This window comes from Scyliorhinus torazame, chromosome 31 (assembly GCF_047496885.1).
Source record: "Scyliorhinus torazame isolate Kashiwa2021f chromosome 31, sScyTor2.1, whole genome shotgun sequence".
NCBI classification, from domain to species: domain Eukaryota; kingdom Metazoa; phylum Chordata; class Chondrichthyes; order Carcharhiniformes; family Scyliorhinidae; genus Scyliorhinus; species Scyliorhinus torazame.
Genome location: NC_092737.1, coordinates 6,792,747 through 6,815,246, shown reverse-complemented (window position 1 = coordinate 6,815,246; position 22,500 = coordinate 6,792,747). Strand labels below are relative to the sequence as shown.

Genomic DNA, 22,500 nt, shown 5'->3' with positions numbered 1-22,500 from the left:
GGGAGGGAGGTGTGGAATGGAGTGAGTGTACACAGGGTGAGGGAGGTGAGGGATGGAGTGAGTGTACACAGAGGGAGGGAGGTGAGGGATGGAGTGAATGTACACAGGGTGAGGGAGGGAGGTGTGGGATGGAGTGAGTGTACACAGGGGGAGGGAGGTGAGGGATGGAGTGAGTGTACACAGAGGGAGGGAGGTGTGGGCTGGAGTGAGTGTACACAGGGTGAGGGAGGCGTGGGATGGAGTGAGTGTACACGGAGGGAGAGAGGTGTGGGATGGAGTGAGTGTACACAGGGTGAGGGAGGTGAGGGATGGAGTGAGTGTACACAGAGGGAGGGAGGTGAGGGATGGAGTGAGTGTACACAGAGGGATGGAGGGAGGTGAGGGAAGGAGTGAGTGTACACAGAGGGAGGGAGGTGAAGGATGGAGTGAGTGTACACAGGGTGAGGGAGGGAGGTGTGGGATGGAGTGAGTGTACACAGGGGGAGGGAGGTGAGGGATGGAGTGAGTGTACACAGGGGGAGGGAGGTGAGGGATGGAGTGAGTGTACACAGAGGGAGGGAGGTGAGGGATGGGGTGAGTGTACACAGGGTGAGGGAGGTGTGGGATGGAGTGAGTGTACACGGAGGGAGGGGGCTGTGGGATGGAGTGAGTGTACACAGGGTGAGGGAGGTGATGGATGGAGTGAGTGTACACAGAGGGATGGAGGGAGGTGAGGGATGGAGTGAGTGTACACAGAGGGAGGGAGGTGAAGGATGGAGTGAGTGTACACAGGGGGGAGGTGAGGGATGGAGTGAGTGTACACAGGGGGAGGGAGGGAGGGAGGTGAGGGATGGAGTGAGTGTACACAGAGGGTGAGGGAGGGAGGTGTGGGATGGAGTGAGTGTACACAGGGGGGGGGGTGAGGGATGGAGTGAGTGTACACAGGGGGAGGGAGGGAGGGAGGGAGGGAGGTGAGGGATGGAGTGAGTGTACACAGAGGGATGGAGGGAGGTGAGGGATGGAGTGAGTGTACACAGAGGGAGGGAGGTGAAGGATGGAGTGAGTGTACAGAGGGTGAGGGAGGGAGGTGTGGGATGGAGTGAGTGTACACAGGGGGAGGGAGGTGTGGGATGGAGTGAGTGTACACAGGGTAAGGGAGGTGAGGGATGGAGTGAGTGTACACAGAGGGAGGGAGGTGAAGGATGGAGTGAGTGTACACAGAGGGAGGGAGGCAGGTGAGGGATGGAGAGAGTGTACACAGAGGGAGGGAGGTGAGGGATGGAGTGAATGTACACAGAGGGAGGGAGTGAGGTGTGGGGTGGAGTGAGTGTACACAGAGGGAGGGAGGGAGGTGTGGGATGGAGTGAGTGTACACAGGGTGAGGGAGGTGAAGGATGGAGTGAGTGTACACAGAGGGAGGGAGGTGAGGGATGGAGTGAGTACACAGGGGGAGGGAGGTGAGGGATGGAGTGAGTGTACACAGGGTGAGGGAGGTGAGGGATGGAGTGAGAGTACACAGGGTGAGGGAGGTGAAGGATGGAGTGAGTGTACACAGAGGGAGGGAGGTGAGGGATGGAGTGAGTGTACACAGGGGGAGGGAGGTGAGGGATGGAGTGAGTGTACACAGGGGGAGGGAGGTGTGGAATGGAGTGAGTGTACACAGGGTGAGGGAGGTGAGGGATGGAGTGAGTGTACACAGAGGGAGGGAGGTGAGGGATGGAGTGAGTGTACACAGGGTGAGGGAGGGAGGTGTGGGATGGAGTGAGTGTACACAGGGGGAGGGAGGTGTGGGCTGGAGTGAGTGTACACAGGGTGAGGGAGGCGTGGGATGGAGTGAGTGTACACGGAGGGAGGGAGGTGTGGAATGGAGTGAGTGTACACAGGGTGAGGGAGGTGAGGGATGGAGTGAGTGTACACAGAGGGAGGGAGGTGAGGGATGGAGTGAGTGTACACAGAGGGAGGGAGGTGAAGGATGGAGTGAGTGAACACAGGGTGAGGGAGGGAGGTGTGGGATGGAGTGAGTGTACACAGGGGGAGGGAGGTGAGGGATGGAGTGAGTGTACACAGGAGGTGGGAGGTGAGGGATGGAGTGAGTGTACACAGAGGGAGGGAGGTGAGGGATGGAGTGAGTGTACACAGGGTGAGGGAGGTGTGGGATGGAGTGAGTGTACACGGAGGGAGGGGGCTGTGGGATGGAGTGAGTGTACACAGGGTGAGGGAGGTGAGGGATGGAGTGAGTGTACACAGAGGGAGGGAGGTGAGGGATGGAGTGAGTGTACACAGAGGGATGGAGGGAGGTGAGGGATGGAGTGAGTGTACACAGAGGGAGGGAGGTGAAGGATGGAGTGAGTGTACAGAGGGTGAGGGAGGGAGGTGTGGGATGGAGTGAGTGTACACAGGGGGAGGGAGGTGAGGGATGGAGTGAGTGTACACAGGGGGGGGAGGGAGGGAGGGAGGTGAGGGATGGAGTGAGTGTACACAGAGGGATGGAGGGAGGTGAGGGATGGAGTGAGTGTACACAGGGAGGGAGGTGAGGGATGGAGTGAGTGTACACAGGGGGAGGGAGGTGAGGGATGGAGTGAGTGTACACAGGGGGAGGGAGGGAGGTGAGGGATGGAGTGAGAGTACACAGAGGGATGGAGGGAGGTGAGGGATGGAGTGAGTGTACACAGAGGGAGGTGAGGGATGGAGTGAGTGTACACAGAGGGAGGGAGGTGAGGGATGGAGTGAGTGTACACAGAGGGATGGAGTGAGTGTACACAGAGGGATGGAGGGAGGTGAGGGATGGAGGGAGGTGAGGGATGGAGGGAGGTGAGGGATGGAGGGAGGTGAGGGATGGAGGGAGGTGAGGGATGGAGGGAGGTGAGGGATGGAGGGAGGTGAGGGATGGAGGGAGGTGAGGGATGGAGGGAGGTGAGGGATGGAGGGAGGTGAGGGATGGAGGGAGGTGAGGGATGGAGGGAGGTGAGGGATGGAGGGAGGTGAGGGATGGAGGGAGGTGAGGGGTGGAGGGAGGTGAGAGATGGAGGGAGGTGAGAGATGGAGGGAGGTGAGGGATGGAGTGAGTGTACACAGAGGGAGGGAGGTGAGGGATGGAGTAAGTGTACACAGAGGGATGGAGAGAGGTGAGGGATGGAGTGAGTGTACACAGAGGGAGGGAGGTGAGGGATGGAGTGAGAGTACACAGAGGGAGGGAGGTGAGGGATGGAGTGAGTGTACACAGAGGGAGGGAGGTGAGGGATGGAGTGAGTGTACACAGAGGGTGGGAGGTGAGGGATGGAGTGAGTGTACACAGGGTGAGGGAGGTGTGGGATGGAGTGAGTGTACACAGAGGGAGGGAGGGAGGTGTGGGATGGAGTGAGTGTACACAGAGGGAGGGAGGTGAGGGATGGAGTGAGTGAACACAGGGTGAGGGATGTGTGGGATGGAGTGAGTGTACACAGAGGGAGGGAGGTGAGGGATGGAGTGAGTGTACACAGAGGGAGGGAGGGAGGGAGGTGAGGGATGGAGTGAGTGTACACAGGGTAAGGGAGATGTGGGATGGAGTGAGTGTACACAGGGTGAGGGAGTTGAGGGATGGAGTGAGTGTACACAGGGTGAGGGAGGTGTGGGATGGAGTGAGTGTACACAGAGGGAGGGAGGTGAGGGATGGAGTGAGTGTACACAGAGGGAGGGAGGGAGGGAGGTGAGGGATGGAGTGAGTGTACACAGAGGGAGGGAGGTGAGGGATGGAGTGAGTGTACACAGAGGGAGGGAGGTGTGGGATGGAGTGAGTGTACACAGAGGGATGGAGGGAGGTGAGGGATGGAGTGAGTGTACACAGGGTGAGGGAGGTGAGGGATGGAGTGAGTGTACACAGAGGGAGGGAAGTGAGGGATGGAGTGAGTGTACACAGAGGGAGGGATGGAGGGAGGTGAGGGATGGAGGGAGGTGAGGGATGGAGTGAGTGCACACAGAGGGAGGGAGGTGAAGGATGGAGTGAGTGTACACAGAGGGAGGGAGGTGAAGGATGGAGTGAGTGTACACAGGGTGAGGGAGGTGAGGGATGGAGTGAGTGTACACCAGGGGAGGGAGGGAGGGAGGGAGGTGAGGGATGGAGTGAGTGTACACTGAGGGAGGGAGGTGAGGGATGGAGTGAGTGTACACTGAGGGATGGAGGGAGGTGAGGGATGGAGTGAGTGTACACAGAGGGAGGGAGGTGAAGGATGGAGCGAGTGTACACAGGGTGAGGGAGGTGAGGGATGGAGTGAGTGTACACTGGGGGAGGGAGGTGAGGGATGGAGTGAGTGTACACTGAGGGAGGGAGGTGAGGGATGGAGTGAGTATACACAGAGGGATGGAGGGAGGTGAGGGATGGAGGGAGGTGAGGGATGGAGGGAGGTGAGGGATGGAGGGAGGTGAGGGATGGAGGGAGGTGAGGGATGGAGGGAGGTGAGGGATGGAGGGAGTGTACACAGAGGGAGGGAGGTGAAGGATGGAGCGAGTGTACACAGGGTGAGGGAGGTGTGGGAGGTGAGGGATGGAGTGAGTGTACACAGGGTGAGGGAGGTGAGGGATGGAGTGAGTGTACACAGGGGGATGGAGTGAGTGTACACAGGGGGATGGAGTGAGTGTACACAGGGGGATGGAGTGAGTGTACACAGGGGGATGGAGTGAGTGTACACAGGGGGAGGGAGGGAGGGAGGTGAGGGAGGGAGGTGAGGGATGGAGTGAGTGTATTCAGGGGGAGGGAGGTGAGGGATGGAGTGAGTGTACACAGGGGGAGGGAGTTGAGGGATGGAGTGAGTGTACACAGGGGGAGGGAGGTGAGGGATGGAGTGAGTGTACACAGGGGGAGGGAGGTGAGGGATGGAGTGAGTGTACACAGGGGGAGGGAGGTGAGGGATGGAGTGAGTGTACACAGAGGGAGGTAGGGAGGTGAAGGATGGAGTGAGTGTACACGGAGGGAGGGAGGTGTGGGATGGAGTGAGTGTATAGAGGGTGAGGGAGGTGAGGGATGGAGTGAGTGTACAGAGGGGGAGGGAGGTGAGGGATGCAGTGAGTGTACACAGGGGGAGGGAGGTGAGGGATGGAGTGAGTGTACACAGGGGGAGGGAGGTGAGGGATGGAGTGAGTGTACACAGGGGGAGGGAGGTGAGGGATGGAGTGAGTGTACACAGGGGGAGGGAGGTGAGGGATGGAGTGAGTGTACACAGGGGGAGGGAGGTGAGGGATGGAGTGAGTGTACACAGAGGGAGGTAGGGAGGTGAGGGATGGAGTGAGTGTACACGGAGGGAGGGAGGTGTGGGATGGAGTGAGTGTATAGAGGGTGAGGGAGGTGAGGGATGGAGTGAGTGTACAGAGGGGGAGGGAGGTGAGGGATGGAGTGAGTGTACACAGAGGGAGGGAGGTGAGGGATGGAGTGAGTGTACACGGAGGGAGGGAGGTGACGGATGGAGTGAGTGTACGCAGGGTGAGGGAGATGAGGGATGGAGTGAGTGTACATGGAGGCAGGGAGGTGAGGGGTGGAGTGAGTGTACACGGAGGGAGGGAGGTGAGGGATGGAGGGAGGTGAGGGATGGAGGGAGGTGAGGGATGGAGGGAGGTGAGGGATGGAGGGAGGTGAGGGGTGGAGGGAGGTGAGAGATGGAGGGAGGTGAGAGATGGAGGTAGGTGAGGGATGGAGTGAGTGTACACAGAGGGAGGGAGGTGAGGGATGGAGTAAGTGTACACAGAGGGATGGAGAGAGGTGAGGGATGGAGTGAGTGTACACAGAGGGAGGGAGGTGAGGGATGGAGTGAGTGTACACAGAGGGAGGGAGGTGAGGGATGGAGTGAGTGTACACAGGGTGAGGGAGGTGTGGGATGGAGTGAGTGTACACAGAGGGAGGGAGGTGAGGGATGGAGTGAGTGTACACAGAGGGTGGGAGGTGAGGGATGGAGTGAGTGTACACAGGGTGAGGGAGGTGTGGGATGGAGTGAGTGTACACAGAGGGAGGGAGGGAGGTGTGGGATGGAGTGAGTGTAGACAGAGGGAGGGAGGTGAGGGATGGAGTGAGTGAACACAGGGTGAGGGATGTGTGGGATGGAGTGAGTGTACACAGAGGGAGGGAGGTGAGGGATGGAGTGAGTGTACACAGAGGGAGGGGGGGAGGGAGGTGAGGGATGGAGTGAGTGTACACAGGGTAAGGGAGATGTGGGATGGAGTGAGTGTACACAGGGTGAGGGAGGTGAGGGATGGAGTGAGTGTACACAGGGTGAGGGAGGTGTGGGATGGAGTGAGTGTACACAGAGGGAGGGAGGTGAGGGATGGAGTGAGTGTACACAGAGGGAGGGAGGGAGGGAGGTGAGGGATGGAGTGAGTGTACACAGAGGGAGGGAGGTGAGGGACGGAGTGAGTGTACACAGAGGGAGGGAGGTGTGGGATGGAGTGAGTGTACACAGAGGGATGGAGGGAGGTGAGGGATGGAGTGAGTGTACACAGGGTGAGGGAGGTGAGGGATGGAGTGAGTGTACACAGAGGGAGGGAGGTGAGGGATGGAGTGAGTGTACACAGAGGGAGGGATGGAGGGAGGTGAGGGATGGAGGGAGGTGAGGGATGGAGTGAGTGCACACAGAGGGAGGGAGGTGAAGGATGGAGTGAGTGTACACAGAGGGAGGGAGGTGAAGGATGGAGTGAGTGTACACAGGGTGAGGGAGGTGAGGGATGGAGTGAGTGTACACCAGGGGAGGGAGGGAGGGAGGGAGGTGAGGGATGGAGTGAGTGTACACTGAGGGAGGGAGGTGAGGGATGGAGTGAGTGTACACTGAGGGATGGAGGGAGGTGAGGGATGGAGTGAGTGTACACAGAGGGAGGGAGGTGAAGGATGGAGCGAGTGTACACAGGGTGAGGGAGGTGAGGGATGGAGTGAGTGTACACTGGGGGAGGGAGGTGAGGGATGGAGTGAGTGTACACTGAGGGAGGGAGGTGAGGGATGGAGTGAGTATACACAGAGGGATGGAGGGAGGTGAGGGATGGAGGGAGGTGAGGGATGGAGGGAGGTGAGGGATGGAGGGAGGTGAGGGATGGAGGGAGGTGAGGGATGGAGGGAGTGTACACAGAGGGAGGGAGGTGAAGGATGGAGCGAGTGTACACAGGGTGAGGGAGGTGTGGGAGGTGAGGGATGGAGTGAGTGTACACAGGGTGAGGGAGGTGAGGGATGGAGTGAGTGTACACAGGGGGATGGAGTGAGTGTACACAGGGGGATGGAGTGAGTGTACACAGGGGGATGGAGTGAGTGTACACAGGGGGATGGAGTGAGTGTACACAGGGGGAGGGAGGGAGGGAGGTGAGGGAGGGAGGTGAGGGAGGGAGGTGAGGGATGGAGTGAGTGTACACAGGGGGAGGGAGGTGAGGGATGGAGTGAGTGTACACAGGGGGAGGGAGTTGAGGGATGGAGTGAGTGTACACAGGGGGAGGGAGGTGAGGGATGGAGTGAGTGTACACAGGGGGAGGGAGGTGAGGGATGGAGTGAGTGTACACAGGGGGAGGGAGGTGAGGGATGGAGTGAGTGTACACAGAGGGAGGTAGGGAGGTGAGGGATGGAGTGAGTGTACACGGAGGGAGGGAGGTGTGGGATGGAGTGAGTGTATAGAGGGTGAGGGAGGTGAGGGATGGAGTGAGTGTACAGAGGGGGAGGGAGGTGAGGGATGCAGTGAGTGTACACAGGGGGAGGGAGGTGAGGGATGGAGTGAGTGTACACAGGGGGAGGGAGGTGAGGGATGGAGTGAGTGTACACAGGGGGAGGGAGGTGAGGGATGGAGTGAGTGTACACAGGGGGAGGGAGGTGAAGGATGGAGTGAGTGTACACAGGGGGAGGGAGGTGAGGGATGGAGTGAGTGTACACAGAGGGAGGTAGGGAGGTGAGGGATGGAGTGAGTGTACACGGAGGGAGGGAGGTGTGGGATGGAGTGAGTGTATAGAGGGTGAGGGAGGTGAGGGATGGAGTGAGTGTACAGAGGGGGAGGGAGGTGAGGGATGGAGTGAGTGTACACTGAGGGATGGAGGGAGGTGAGGGATGGAGTGAGTGTACACAGAGGGAGGGAGGTGAAGGATGGAGCGAGTGTACACAGGGTGAGGGAGGTGAGGGATGGAGTGAGTGTACACTGAGGGAGGGAGGTGAGGGATGGAGTGAGTATACACAGAGGGATGGAGGGAGGTGAGGGATGGAGGGAGGTGAGGGATGGAGGGAGGTGAGGGATGGAGGGAGGTAAGGGATGGAGGGAGGTGAGGGATGGAGGGAGGTGAGGGATGGAGGGAGGTGAGGGATGGAGGGAGTGTACACAGAGGGAGGGAGGTGAAGGATGGAGCGAGTGTACACAGGGTGAGGGAGGTGTGGGAGGTGAGGGATGGAGTGAGTGTACACAGGGTGAGGGAGGTGAGGGATGGAGTGAGTGTACACAGGGGGATGGAGTGAGTGTACACAGGGGGATGGAGTGAGTGTACACAGGGGGATGGAGTGAGTGTACACAGGGGGATGGAGTGAGTGTACACAGGGGGAGGGAGGGAGGGAGGTGAGGGAGGGAGGTGAGGGAGGGAGGTGAGGGATGGAGTGAGTGTACACAGGGGGAGGGAGGTGAGGGATGGAGTGAGTGTACACAGGGGGAGGGAGTTGAGGGATGGAGTGAGTGTACACAGGGGGAGGGAGGTGAGGGATGGAGTGAGTGTACAGAGGGGGAGGGAGGTGAGGGATGGAGTGAGTGTACACAGGGGGAGGGAGGTGAGGCATGGAGTGAGTGTACACAGAGGGAGGTAGGGAGGTGAGGGATGGAGTGAGTGTACACGGAGGGAGGGAGGTGTGGGATGGAGTGAGTGTATAGAGGGTGAGGGAGGTGAGGGATGGAGTGAGTGTACAGAGGGGGAGGGAGGTGAGGGATGCAGTGAGTGTACACAGGGGGAGGGAGGTGAGGGATGGAGTGAGTGTACACAGGGGGAGGGAGGTGAGGGATGGAGTGAGTGTACACAGGGGGAGGGAGGTGAGGGATGGAGTGAGTGTACACAGAGGGAGGTAGGGAGGTGAGGGATGGAGTGAGTGTACACGGAGGGAGGGAGGTGTGGGATGGAGTGAGTGTATAGAGGGTGAGGGAGGTGAGGGATGGAGTGAGTGTACAGAGGGGGAGGGAGGTGAGGGATGGAGTGAGTGTACACAGAGGGAGGGAGGTGAGGGATGGAGTGAGTGTACACGGAGGGAGGGAGGTGACGGATGGAGTGAGTGTACGCAGGGTGAGGGAGATGAGGGATGGAGTGAGTGTACATGGAGGCAGGGAGGTGAGGGGTGGAGTGAGTGTACACGGAGGGAGGGAGGTGAGGGATGAAGTGAGTGTACACAGGGTGAGGGAGGTGAGGGATGGAGTGAGTGTACACAGGGGGAGGAAGGTGAGTGATGGAGTGAGTGTACACGGAGGGAGGGAGGTGAGGGATGGAGTGAGTGTACACGGAGGGAGGGAGGTGAGGGATGGAGTGAGTGTACACAGGGTGAGGGAGGTGAGGGATGGAGTGAGTGTACACGGAGGGAGGGAGGTGAGGGATGGAGTGAGTGTACACAGGGTGAGGGAGGTGAGGGATGGAGTGAGTGTACACAGGGTGAGGGAGGTGAGGGATGGAGTGAGTGTACACAGGGTGAGGGAGGTGAGGGATGGAGTAAGTGTACACAGGGGGAGGGAGGTGAGGGATGGAGTGAGTGTACACAGGGGGAGGGAGGTGAGGGATGGAGTGAGTGTACACAGGGGGAGGGAGTTGAGGGATGGAGTGAGTGTACACAGGGGGAGGGAGGTGAGGGATGGAGTGAGTGTACACAGGGGGAGGGAGGTGAGGGATGGAGTGAGTGTACACAGGGGGAGGGAGGTGAGGGATGGAGTGAGTGTACACGGAGGGAGGGAGGTGTGGGATGGAGTGAGTGTATAGAGGGTGAGGGAGGTGAGGGATGGAGTGAGTGTACAGAGGGGGAGGGAGGTGAGGGATGCAGTGAGTGTACACAGGGGGAGGGAGGTGAGGGATGGAGTGAGTGTACACAGGGGGAGGGAGGTGAGGGATGGAGTGAGTGTACACAGGGGGAGGGAGGTGAGGGATGGAGTGAGTGTACACAGGGGGAGGGAGGTGAGGGATGGAGTGAGTGTACACAGGGGGAGGGAGGTGAGGGATGGAGTGAGTGTACACAGAGGGAGGTAGGGAGGTGAGGGATGGAGTGAGTGTACACGGAGGGAGGGAGGTGTGGGATGGAGTGAGTGTATAGAGGGTGAGGGAGGTGAGGGATGGAGTGAGTGTACAGAGGGGGAGGGAGGTGAGGGATGGAGTGAGTGTACACAGAGGGAGGGAGGTGAGGGATGGAGTGAGTGTACACGGAGGGAGGGAGGTGACGGATGGAGTGAGTGTACGCAGGGTGAGGGAGATGAGGGATGGAGTGAGTGTACATGGAGGCAGGGAGGTGAGGGGTGGAGTGAGTGTACACGGAGGGAGGGAGGTGAGGGATGAAGTGAGTGTACACAGGGTGAGGGAGGTGAGGGATGGAGTGAGTGTACACAGGGGGAGGAAGGTGAGTGATGGAGTGAGTGTACACGGAGGGAGGGAGGTGAGGGATGGAGTGAGTGTACACGGAGGGAGGGAGGTGAGGGATGGAGTGAGTGTACACAGGGTGAGGGAGGTGAGGGATGGAGTGAGTGTACACGGAGGGAGGGAGGTGAGGGATGGAGTGAGTGTACACAGGGTGAGGGAGGTGAGGGATGGAGTGAGTGTACACAGGGTGAGGGAGGTGAGGGATGGAGTGAGTGTACACAGGGTGAGGGAGGTGAGGGATGGAGTGAGTGTACACAGGGGGAGGGAGGTGAGGGATGGAGTGAGTGTATACAGGGGGAGGGAGGTGAGGGATGGAGTGAGTGTACACGGAGGGAGGGAGGTGAGGGATGGAGTGAGTGTACACAGGGGAAGGGAGGTGAGGGATGGAGTGAGTGTACACGGAGGAAGGAGGTGAGGGATGGAGTGAGTGTACACAGGGTGAGGGAGGTGAGGGATGGAGTGAGTGTACACGGAGGGAGGGAGGTGAGGGAGGGAGGTGAGGGATGGAGTGAGTGTACACAGGGTGAGGCAGGTGAGGGATGGAGTGAGTGTACACCGAGGGACGGAGGTGAGGGATGGAGTGAGTGTACACGAAGGGAGGGAGGTGAGGGATGGAGTGAGTGTACACAGGGTGAGGGAGGTGAGTGATGGAGTGAGTGTACACAGGGTGAGGGAGGTGAGGGATGGAGTGAGTGTACACAGAGGGAGGGAGGCGAGGGAGGGGGGCGAGGGAGGGAGGCGAGGGAGGGAGGTGAGGGAGGGAGGTGAGTGAGGGAGGGAGGTGAGTGAGGGAGGGAGGTGAGTGAGGGAGGGAGGTGAGTGAGGGAGGGAGGTGAGTGAGGGAGGGAGGTGAGTGAGGGAGGGAGGTGAGTGAGGGAGGGAGGTGAGTGAGGGAGGTGAGGGAGGGAGGAGGTGAGGGAGGGAGGGAGGTGAGGGAGGGAGGGAGGGAGGTGAGCGAGGGAGGGAGGTGAGGGAGGGAGGGAGGTGAGGGAGGGAGGGAGGGAGGTGAGGGAGGGAGGGAGGTGAGGGAGGGAGGTGAGGGAGGTGAGGGAGGGAGGGAGGTGAGGGAGGGAGGGAGGTGAGGGAGGGAGGGAGGTGAGGGAGGGAGGGAGGGAGGTGAGGGAGGGAGGGAGGGGAGGAGGGAGGGAGGTGAGGGAGGGAGGGAGGTGAGGGAGGGAGGGAGGGAGGGAGGTGAGGGAGGGAGGGAGGGAGGGAGGTGAGGGAGGTGAGGGAGGGAGGTGAGGGAGGTGAGGGAGGGAGGGAGGTGAGGGAGGTGAGGGAGGGAGGGAGGTGAGGGAGGGAGGGAGGTGAGGGAGGGAGGGAGGTGAGGAGGGAGGGAGGTGAGGGAGGAGGGAGGTGAGGGAGGTGAGGGAGGGAGGGAGGTGAGGGAGGTGAGGGAGGGAGGGAGGGAGGGGAGGTGAGGGACGGAGGGAGGTGAGGGAGGGAGGGAGGTGAGGGACGGAGGGAGGTGAGGGACGGAGGGGAGGTGAGGGACGGAGGGAGGTGAGGGATGGAGTGAGTGTACACAGGGTGAGGGAGGGAGGTGAGGGAGGGAGGTGAGGGAGGGAGGTGAGGGAGGTGAGGGAGGGAGGTGAGGGAGGGAGGTGAGGGAGGGAGGTGAGGGATGGAGTGAGTGTACACAGGGGGAGGGAGGGAGGTGTGGGATGGAGTGAGTGTACACAGGGTGAGGGAGGTGAGGGATGGAGCGAGTGTACACAGGGGGAGGGAGGTGAGGGATGGAGTGAGTGTACACAGGGGGAGGGAGGTGAGGGATGGAGTGAGTGTACACAGGGTGAGGGAGGTGAGGGATGGAATGAGTGTACACAGGGTGAGGGAGGTGTGGGATGGAGTGAGTGTACACAGGGTGAGGGAGGTGTGGGAGGTGAGGGATGGAGTGAGTGTACACAGCGTGAGGGAGGTGTGGGAGGTGAGGGATGGAGTGAGTGTACACAGGGTGAGGGAGGTGAGGGATGGAGTGAGTGTACACAGGGTGAGGAGGTGAGGGATGGAGTGAGTGTACACGGAGGGAGGGAGGTGAGGGATGGAGTGAGTGTACACGGAGGGAGGGAGGTGAGGGATGGAGTGAGTGTACATAGGGGGAGGGAGGTGAGGGATGGAGTGAGTGTACACGGAGGGAGGGAGGTGAGGGATGGAGTGAGTGTACACAGGGTGAGGGAGGTGAGGGATGGAGTGAGTGTACACGGAGGGAGGGAGGTGAGGGATGGAGTGAGTGTACACAGGGTGAGGGAGGTGAGGGATGGAGTGAGTGTACACAGAGGGGACGGAGGTGAGGGAGGTGAGGGAGGTGAGGGAGGGAGGTGAGGGAGGGAGGTGAGGGAGGGAGGTGAGGGATGGAGTGAGTGTACACGAAGGGAGGGAGGTGAGGGATGGAGTGAGTGTACACAGGGTGAGGGAGGTGAGGGATGGAGTGAGTGTACACAGGGTGAGGGAGGTGAGGGATGGAGTGAGTGTACACAGGGTGAGGGAGGTGAGGGATGGAGTGAGTGTACACAGAGGGAGGGAGGTGAGGGAGGTGAGGGAGGGAGGTGAGGGAGGGAGGTGAGGGAGGGAGGTGAGTGAGGGAGGGAGGTGAGTGAGGGAGGTAGGTGAGTGAGGGAGGGAGGTGAGTGAGGGAGGGAGGTGAGTGAGGGAGGGAGGTGAGTGAGGGAGGGAGGTGAGGGAGGGAGGTGAGGGAGGGAGGGAGGGAGGGAGGTGAGGGAGAGAGGGGAGGTGAGGGAGGTGAGGGAGGTGAGGGAGGTGAGGGAGGGAGAGAGGGGAGGTGAGGGAGGTGAGGGAGGGAGAGAGGGGAGGTGAGGGAGGGAGGGAGGGAGGGAGGGAGGGGAGGTGAGGGAGGGAGGGAGGAGGGGAGGTGAGGGAGGGAGGGAGGGAGGGGAGGTGAGGGAGGGAGGGGAGGTGAGGGAGGGAGGGGAGGTGAGGGAGGGAGGGGAGGTGAGGGAGGGAGCGGAGGTGAGGGAGGGAGGGGAGGTGAGGGAGGGAGGGGAGGTGAGGGAGGGAGGGGAGGTGAGGGAGGGGAGGTGAGGGAGGGGAGGTGAGGGAGGGGAGGTGAGGGAGGGAGGGGAGGTGAGGGAGGGAGGGGAGGTGAGGGGAGGTGAGGGAGGGAGGGGAGGTGAGGGAGGGAGGGGAGGTGAGGGTGGGAGGGGAGGTGAGGGAGGGAGGGGAGGGGAGGTGAGGGAGGGAGGGGAGGGGAGGGAGGTGAGGGAGGGAGGGGAGGTGAGGGAGGGAGGGAGGGGAGGTGAGGGAGGGAGGGAGGGGAGGTGAGGAGGGAGGGGAGGTGAGGGAGGGAGGGAGGGAGGGGAGGTGAGGGAGGGAGGGAGGGGAGGTGAGGGAGGGAGGGAGGGGAGGTGAGGGAGGGAGGGAGGGGAGGTGAGGGAGGGAGGGAGGGGAGGTGAGGGAGGGAGGGAGGGGAGGTGAGGGAGGGAGGGAGGGGAGGTGAGGGAGGGAGGGAGGGGAGGTGAGGGAGGGAGGGAGGGGAGGTGAGGGAGGGAGGGAGGGGAGGTGAGGGAGGGAGGGAGGGGAGGTGAGGGAGGGAGGGGAGGTGAGGGAGGGAGGGGAGGTGAGGGAGGAGGGGAGGTGAGGGAGGGAGGGAGGGGGAGGTGAGGGAGGGAGGGAGGGGAGGTGAGGGAGGGAGGGAGGGGAGGTGAGGGAGGGGAGGGGAGGTGGGGGAGGGGAGGGAGGGAGGGGAGGGGAGGTGAGGGAGGGAGGGAGGGGAGGTGAGGGAGGGAGGGAGGGGAGGTGAGGGAGGGAGGGAGGGGAGGTGAGGGAGGTGAGGGAGGGGAGGTGAGGGAGGGGGAGGTGAGGGAGGGAGGGGAGGTGAGGGAGGGAGGGGAGGTGAGGGAGGGGAGGTGAGGGAGGGGAGGTGAGGGAGGGAGGGGAGGTGAGGGAGGGAGGGGAGGTGAGGGAGGGGAGGTGAGGGAGGGAGGGAGGGAGGGAGGGGAGGTGAGGGAGGGAGGGAGGGGAGGTGAGGGAGGGAGGGAGGGGAGGTGAGGGAGGGGAGGGAGGGGAGGTGAGGGAGGGAGGGAGGGGAGGTGAGGGAGGGAGGGAGGGGAGGTGAGGGAAGGAGGAGGGGAGGTGAGGGAGGGAGGGAGGAGGGAGGGAGGGAGGTGAGGGAGGAGGGAGGGAGGGGAGGTGAGGGAGGGAGGGAGGGGAGGTGAGGAGGGAGGGAGGGGAGGTGAGGGAGGGAGGGAGGGGGGGAGGTGAGGGAGGGAGGGAGGGAGGGAGGGAGGGAGGGGAGGTGAGGGAGGGAGGGAGGGGAGGTGAGGGAGGGAGGGAGGGGAGGTGAGGGAGGGAGGGAGGGGAGGTGAGGGGAGGGAGGGAGGGGAGGTGAGGGAGGGAGGGAGGGGTGGTGAGGAGGGAGGGAGGGGAGGTGAGGGAGAGAGGGAGGGGAGGTGAGGGAGGGAGGGAGGGAGGGGAGGTGAGGTGAGGGAGGGAGGGGGGAGGGTGAGGGGAGGTGAGGGAGGGTGGGAGGGGAGGGTGAGGGAGGGAGGGAGGGGAGGTGAGGGAGGGAGGGAGGGGAGGTGAGGGAGGGAGGGAGGGGAGGGGAGGGAGGGAGGGGGGAGGGTGGGGGGAGGGAGGGAGGGGAGGGAGGGTGGGAGGGAGGGAGGGGAGGTGAGGGAGGGAGGGAGGGGAGGTGAGGGAGGGGAGGGGAGGGGAGGTGAGGGAGGGAGGGGAGGGGGAGGGGAGGGAGGGAGGGAGGGGAGGGAGGGGAGGGAGGGAGGGAGGGGATTGAGGGAGGGGGAGGGAGGGAGGGGGAGGGAGGGAGGGGAGGGAGGGAGGGGAGGGAGGGGAGGGATGGAGTGAGTGTACACAGGGTGGGGAGGGAGGTGAGGGAGGGAGGTGAGGGAGGGAGGTGAGGGAGGGAGGTGAGGGAGGGAGGTGAGGGAGGGAGGTGAGGGAGGGAGGGTGAGGGAGGGAGTGAGTGTACACGGGGAGGGAGGGAGGTGTGGGATGGAGTGAGTGTACACAGGGGGAGGGAGGGAGGTGTGGGATGGAGTGAGTGTACACAGGGTGAGGGAGGTGAGGGATAGAGCGAGTGTACACAGGGGGAGGGAGGTGAGGGAGGGAGGTGAGGGATGGAGTGAGTGTACACAGGGGAGGGAGGTGAGGGATGGAGTGAGTGTACACAGGGTGAGGGAGGTGAGGGATGGAATGAGTGTACACAGGGTGAGGGAGGTGTGGGATGGAGTGAGTGTACACAGGGTGAGGGAGGTGTGGGAGGTGAGGGATGGAGTGAGTGTACACAGGGTGAGGGAGGTGTGGGAGGTGAGGGATGGAGTGAGTGTACACAGGGTGAGGGAGGTTAGGGATGGAGTGAGTGTACACAGGGGGAGGGAGGTGGGGGATGGAGTGAGTGTACACAGGGGGAGGGAGGTGGGGGATGGAGTGAGTGTACACAGAGAGAGGGAGGGAGGTGAGGGATGGAGTGAGTGTACACAGAGGGAGGGAGGTGAGGGATGGAGTGAGTGTACACAGAGGGAGGATGGAGTGAGTGTACACAGAGGGAGGGAGGGAGTGAGTGTACACAGAGGGAGGGAGGAGTTGAGGGAGGGAGTGAGTGTACACAGAGGGAGGGAGGTGAGGGATGGAGTGAGTACACAGAGGGAGGGAGGGAGGTGAGGGATGGAGTGAGTGTACACAGAGGGAGGGAGGGAGGTGAGGGATGGAGTGAGTGTACACAGAGGGAGGGAGGGAGGTGAGGGATGGAGTGAGTGTACACAGAGGGATGGAGTGAGTGTACACAGAGGGAGGGAGGTGAGGGATGGAGTGAGTGTACACAGAGGGAGGGAGGTGAGGGAGGGAGGTGAGGGAGGTGTGGGATGGAGTGAGTGTACACAGAGGGAGGGAGGGAGGTGAGGGAGGTGAGGGAGGTGAGGGAGGTGAGGGAGGTGAGGGAGGTGAGGGAGGTGAGGGAGGTGAGGGAGGTGAGGGAGGGAGGGAGGGAGGTGAGGGAGGTGAGGGAGGTGAGGGAGGGAGGGAGGGAGGTGAGGGAGGGAGGGAGGTGAGGGAGGGAGGGAGGTGAGGGAGGGAGGGAGGTGAGGGAGGTGAGGGAGGGGGAGGGAGGTGAGGGAGGGAGGGAGGTGAGGGAGGTGAGGGAGGTGAGGGAGGGAGGGAGGTGAGGGAGGGAGGGAGGTGAGGGGGGAGGGAGGTGAGGGGAGGGAGGTGAGGGAGGGAGGGGAGGTGAGGGAGGTGAGGGAGGTGAGGGAGGTGAGGGAGGGAGGGAGGTGAGGGGAGGGAGGGAGGTGAGGGAGGGAGGGAGGTGAGGGAGGGAGGGAGGTGAGGGAGGGAGGGAGGTGAGGGAGGGAGGGAGGTGAGGGAGGTGAGGGAGGGAGGGAGGGAGGGAGGGAGGGAGGTGGAGGGAGGGAGGGAGGGAGGGTGAGGGAGGGAGGGAGGGAGGTGAGGGAGGGAGGGAGGGAGGGAGGGAGGGAGGTGAGGGAGGGAGGGAGGTGAGGGAGGGAGGTGAGGGAGGGAGGTGAGGGAGGGAGGTGAGGGAGGGAGGTGAGGGATGGAGTGAGTGTACACAGAGGGAGGGAGGTGAAGGATGGAGTGAGTGTACACAGAGGGATGGAGTGAGTGTACACAGAGAGAGGGAGGGAGGTGAAGGATGGAGTGAGTGTACACAGAGGGAGGGAGGTGAGGGATGGAGTGAGTGTACACAGAGGAGGGAGGTGAGGGAGGGAGGTGAGGGAGGGAGGGAGGTGAGGGAGGGAGGGAGGTGAGGGAGGGAGGGAGGTGAGGGAGGGAGGGAGGTGAGGGAGGGAGGGAGGTGAGGGAGGGAGGTGAGGGAGGGAGGGAGGTGAGGGAGGGAGGGAGGTGAGGGAGGGAGGGAGGTGAGGGAGGGAGGGAGGGAGGGAGGGGAGGGAGGTGAGGGAGGGAGGTGAGGGAGGGAGGGAGGTGAGGGAGGGAGGGAGGTGAGGGAGGGAGGGAGATGAGGGAGGGAGGGAGGTGAGGGAGGTGAGGGAGGGAGGTGAGGGAGGGAGGGAGGTGAGGGAGGTGAGGGAGGGAGGGAGGGAGGGAGGGAGGTGAGGGAGGGAGGGAGGTGAGGGAGGGAGGTGAGGAGGGAGGGAGGGAGGGAGGAGGGAGGGAGGTGTGGGAGGGGGTGAGGGAGGTGAGGGAGGGAGGGAGGGAGGTGAGGGAGGGAGGAGGGAGGTGAGGGAGGGAGGGAGGTGAGGGAGGGAGGGAGGTGAGGGAGGGAGGTGAGGGAGGGAGGGAGGGGAGGGAGGGAGGGAGGTGAGGGAGGGAGGTGAGGGGGAGGGTGAGGAGGGAGGTGAGGGAGGGAGGGAGGTGAGGGAGGGAGGGAGGTGAGGGAGGGAGGGAGGTGAGGGAGGGAGGGAGGTGAGGGGGGAGGGAGGTGAGGGAGGGAGGGAGGTGAGGGAGGTGAGGGAGGGAGGGAGGTGGGGGAGGGAGGGAGTGTACACAGAGGGAGGGAGGGAGGGAGGTGAGGGATGGAATGAGTGTACACAGAGGGAGGGATGGAGGTGGGAGGGAGGTGAGGGAGGGAGGTGAGGTGAGGGAGGGAGGTGAGGGTGGGAGGGAGGTGAGGGAGGGTGGGAGGTGAGGAGGGAGGGAGGGAGGTGAGGGAGGGAGGGAGGGAGGTGAGGGAGGGAGGGAGGGAGGTGAGGGAGGTGAGGGAGGGAGGGAGGGAGGGAGGGAGGTGAAGGATGGAGTGAGTGTACACAGAGGGAGGGAGGTGAAGGATGGAGCGAGTGTACACAGAGGGAGGGAGGTGAAGGATGGAGCGAGTGTACACAGAGGGAGGGAGGTGAGGGATGGAGTGAGTGTACACAGAGGGAGGGAGGTGAGGGAGGTGTGGGATGGAGGGAGGTGAGGGAGGTGTGGGATGGAGGGAGGTGAGGGAGGTGAGGGAGGTGTGGGATGGAGGGAGGTGAGGGAGGTGTGGGATGGAGTGAGTGTACACAGAGGGAGGGAGGGAGGAGGTGAGGGATGGAGTGAGTGTCACAGAGGGAGGGAGGTGAAGGATGGAGCGAGTGTACACAGAGGGAGGGAGGGAGGGAGGGAGGGAGGTGTGGGAGGGAGGGAGGGAGGTGTGGGAGGGAGGGAGGTGTGGGAGGGAGGGAGGTGAGGGAGGTGTGGGAGGGAGGGAGGTGAGGGAGGGAGGTGAGGGAGGGGAGGTGAGGGAGGGAGGTGAGGGAGGGAGGTGTGGGAGGGAGGGAGGGAGGTGTGGGAGGGAGGGAGGGAGGTGTGGGAGGGAGGGAGGGAGGTGTGGGAGGGAGGGGAGGGAGGTGTGGGAGGGAGGGAGGGAGGTGTGGGAGGGGAGGTGAGGGAGGGAGGTGTGGGAGGGAGGTGAGGGAGGGAGGTGAGGGAGGGAGGTGAGGGAGGGAGGTGAGGAGGGAGGTGTGGGAGGGAAGTGAGGGAGGGAGGTGAGGGAGGGAGGTGAGGGAGGGAGGTGAGGGAGGGAGGGAGGAGGGAGGTGAGGGAGGGAGGGAGGGAGGTGTGGGAGGGAGGTGAGGGAGGGAGGGGAGGGAGGTGAGGGAGGGAGGTGAGGGAGGGAGGGAGGGAGGGAGGGAGGTGTGGGAGGGAGGTGAGGGAGGGAGGTGAGGGAGGGAGGGGAGGGAGGTGAGGGAGGTGAGGGAGGGAGGTGAGGGAGGGAGGGAGGAGGTGAGGGAGGGAGGGAGGGAGGTGAGGGAGGGAGGGAGGGAGGTGAGGGAGGGAGGGAGGGGAGGGAGGGAGGTGAGGGAGGGAGTGAGGGAGGGGAGGGAGGGGAGGGAGGTGAGGGAGGGAGGTGAGGGAGGGAGGTGAGGGAGGTGAGGGAGGGAGGTGAGGGAGGGAGGGAGGGAGGTGTGGGAGGGAGGGAGGGGGAGGGAGGTGAGGGAGGGAGGTGAGGGAGGGAGGTGGAGGGAGGGAGGGAGGAGGTGTGGAGGTGAGGGAGGGAGGTGAGGGAGGGGAGGGAGGGAGGAGGGAGGTGAGGAGGGAGGGAGGGAGGGGGAGGGAGGGAGGGAGGGAGGTGAGGGAGGGAGGTGAGGGAGGGAGGTGAGGGAGGGAGGTGTGGGAGGGAGGGAGGGAGGTGAGGGAGGGAGGGTGAGGGAGGGAGGTGAGGGAGGGAGGTGAGGGAGGGAGGGAGGGAGGGGGGAGGTGAGGGAGGGAGGGAGGGAGGTGAGGGAGGGAGGGAGGGGTGGTGGGGAGGGAGGGAGGGAGGGAGGTGTGGGAGGGAGGGTGGGAGGGAGGTGAGGGAGGGAGGGGAGGGGAGGTGAGGGGTGGGGAGGGGAGGGAGGTGAGGGAGGGAGGTGAGGGTGGGAGGTGAGGGAGGGAGGTGAGGGTGGGAGGGAGGGAGGGAGGGAGGGAGGTGAGGGAGGGAGGGAGGGAGGTGTGGGAGGGAGGGAGGGGTGGGGGTGTGGGGTGGGTGGGAGGGAGGGAGGTGAGGGAGGGAGGGGAGGGAGGTGAGGGAGGGAGGTGGGTGGGAGGTGAGGGAGGGAGGTGTGGGAGGGTGGGAGGGAGGGTGGGAGGGAGGTGTGGGAGGGAGGGAGGGAGGTGAGGGAGGGAGGGGAGGGAGGTGAGGGTGGGAGGGAGGGAGGTGAGGGAGGGGGGTGGGGAGGGTGGGAGGGAGGTGAGGTGGGGGTGAGGGAGGGTGGGAGGGAGGGTGGTGGGAGGGAGGGGAGGGAGGGGTGGGGAGGGAGGTGAGGGAGGGGTGGGGAGGGAGGTGAGGGAGGGAGGTGGGGAGGAGGGGTGGGAGGGAGGGGAGGGGGGAGGGAGGGGAGGGGAGGGAGGGAGGGAGGGGGGGGGGAGGGTGGGGTGGGTGAGGGTGGGTGGGGAGGGTGGGAGGGGAGGGAGGTGGGGTGGGAGGTGAGGGAGGGTGGTGAGGGAGGGAGGGAGGGAGGTGTGGGGAGGGAGGAGAGGGAGGGAGGTGTGGGAGGGAGGTGAGGGATGGAGTGAGTGTACACAGAGGGAGGGAGGGAGGGAGGTGAGGGAGGGAGGGGAGGGAGGGGAGGGAGGTGAGGGGAGGGAGGTGTGGGAGGGAGGTGAGGGATGGAGTGAGTGTAACAGAGGGAGGGAGGGAGGGAGGTGAGGGAGGGAGGGAGGGAGGTGAGGGAGGGAGGTGTGGGAGGGAGGTGTGGGAGGGAGGTGAGGGATGGAGTGAGTGTACAGAGGGAGGGAGGGAGGAGGTGAGGGAGGGAGGGAGGGAGGTGAGGGAGGGAGGGGAGGGAGGTGAGGGAGGGAGGTGGAGGGAGGGGAGGTGAGGGAGGGAGGGAGGTGAGGGAGGGAGGGGGAGGGAGGGAGGGAGGTGAGGGAGGGAGGGAGGGAGGAGGTGAGGGAGGGAGGGTGGGAGGGAGGTGAGGGAGGGAGGGGTGGGAGGGAGGTGAGGGATGGAGTGAGTGTACACAGAGGAGGGAGGGAGGGAGGTGAGGGAGGGAGGGGAGGGAGGTGAGGGAGGGAGGTGAGGGAGGTGAGGGAGGGAGGGGGGAGGGGGGAGAGGAGTGAGGGAGGGTGGGAGGGAGGGAGGGAGGTGAGGGAGGGAGGGAGGGAGGGAGGGAGGTGGGGAGGAGGAGGGAGGTGAGGGAGGGAGGGAGGGAGGTGAGGGAGGGTGTGAGGGAGGGAGGGAGGGAGGGAGGTGAGGGAGGGAGGAGGGAGGTGAGGGAGGGAGGGTGGTGGGGAGGGAGGGTGGGAGGTGGGGGGAGGGAGGGAGGGGGTGTGGGTGGGAGGTGAGGGGGGAGGTGAGGAGGGAGGGAGGGAGGGAGGTGAGGGAGGGAGGGAGGGGGGTGGGAGGGGGGAGGGAGGGGAGGGGGGGGAGGTGAGGGAGGGAGGGAGGGAGGGTGGTGTGGGGGGGGGTGAGGGAGGGGGTGAGGGAGGGAGGTGGGAGGGGAGGTGAGGGAGGGAGGGTGTGGGAGGGAGGTGGGGAGGGGTGTGGGGGGAGGTGTGGGATGGAGTGAGTGTACACAGAGGGAGGGAGGGAGGGAGGTGAGGGAGGGAGGGGAGGGAGGTGAGGGAGGGAGGTGTGGGAGGGAGGTGAGGGATGGAGTGAGTGTACACAGAGGGAGGGAGGGAGGGAGGTGAGGGAGGGGAGGGAGGTGAGGGAGGGAGGTGTGGGAGGGAGGTGAGGGATGGAGTGAGTGTACACAGAGGGAGGGAGGGGAGGGAGGTGAGGGAGGGAGGGGAGGGAGGTGAGGGAGGGAGGTGAGGGAGGGAGGGGAGGAGGTGAGGGAGGGAGGTGAGGGAGGGAGGGAGGTGAGGGAGGGAGGGAGGGAGGTGAGGGAGGGAGGGAGGGAGGTAGGTGGGAGGGAGGGAGGGAGGGAGGTGAGGGAGGGAGGAGGAGGGAGGGAGGGAGGTGAGGGAGGGAGGTGTGGGAGGGAGGGTGTGGGAGGGAGGGAGGGAGGTGAGGGAGGGAGGTGTGGGAGGGAGGTGTGGGAGGGAGGTGAGGGAGGGAGGGAGGGAGGGAGGGAGGTGTGGGAGGGAGGTGTGGGAGGGAGGTGAGGGATGGAGTGAGTGTACACAGAGGGAGGGAGGGAGGGAGGTGAGGGAGGGAGGGGAGGGAGGTGGGGGGAGGGAGGTGAGGGAGGGAGGGAGGGAGGGGAGGGAGGGAGGGAGGTGAGGGAGGGAGGGAGGGAGGGGAGGGAGGGAGGGAGGGAGGGAGGTGAGGGAGGGAGGGAGGGAGGGAGGTGAGGGAGGGAGGGAGGGAGGGAGGGAGGGAGGTGAGGGAGGGAGGGAGGGAGGGGAGGGAGGGGAGGGAGGGAGTGAGTGTAGAAAGATGGAGGAAGGTAAAAATAACTTTTTTTTCCTCCTCATTTCCAGCTCGTCGTCCTTTCCGGAAAGGGGTATCCCCCGAACTTCAGGAACCGGCGAGCAGGTAATTAACCCCCCCCAAACCCCCCCCAAACTCCACCCCCCTTAACCCCCCCAAACCCCCCCAACCCTCTCCCCCCTTAATCCTCCCCCAACTCCACCCCCCCGAAACCCCCCTCCCCCTAACCCCCCCCCAACCCT

The 22,500-nt window shown here is 63.9% G+C and overlaps 1 protein-coding gene across 5 annotated transcripts in view; it reads left to right on the top strand.

The window, feature by feature from the left end:
• Positions 1 to 22,500, top strand: part of LOC140404800 (uncharacterized) — a 211,006-nt gene that overhangs the window by 129,570 nt on the left and 58,936 nt on the right. For all 5 annotated transcript variants that reach the window (XR_011938586.1, XR_011938588.1, XR_011938587.1 and 2 more), the window contains exon 9: positions 22,309 to 22,363. Coding sequence is in view for 2 of the 5 variants with exons in the window: in XM_072493534.1 (XP_072349635.1) it covers positions 22,309 to 22,363 (55 nt within the window). In the remaining 3 variants the exon portion in view is untranslated. The remainder of the gene's footprint in view (positions 1 to 22,308; positions 22,364 to 22,500) is intronic.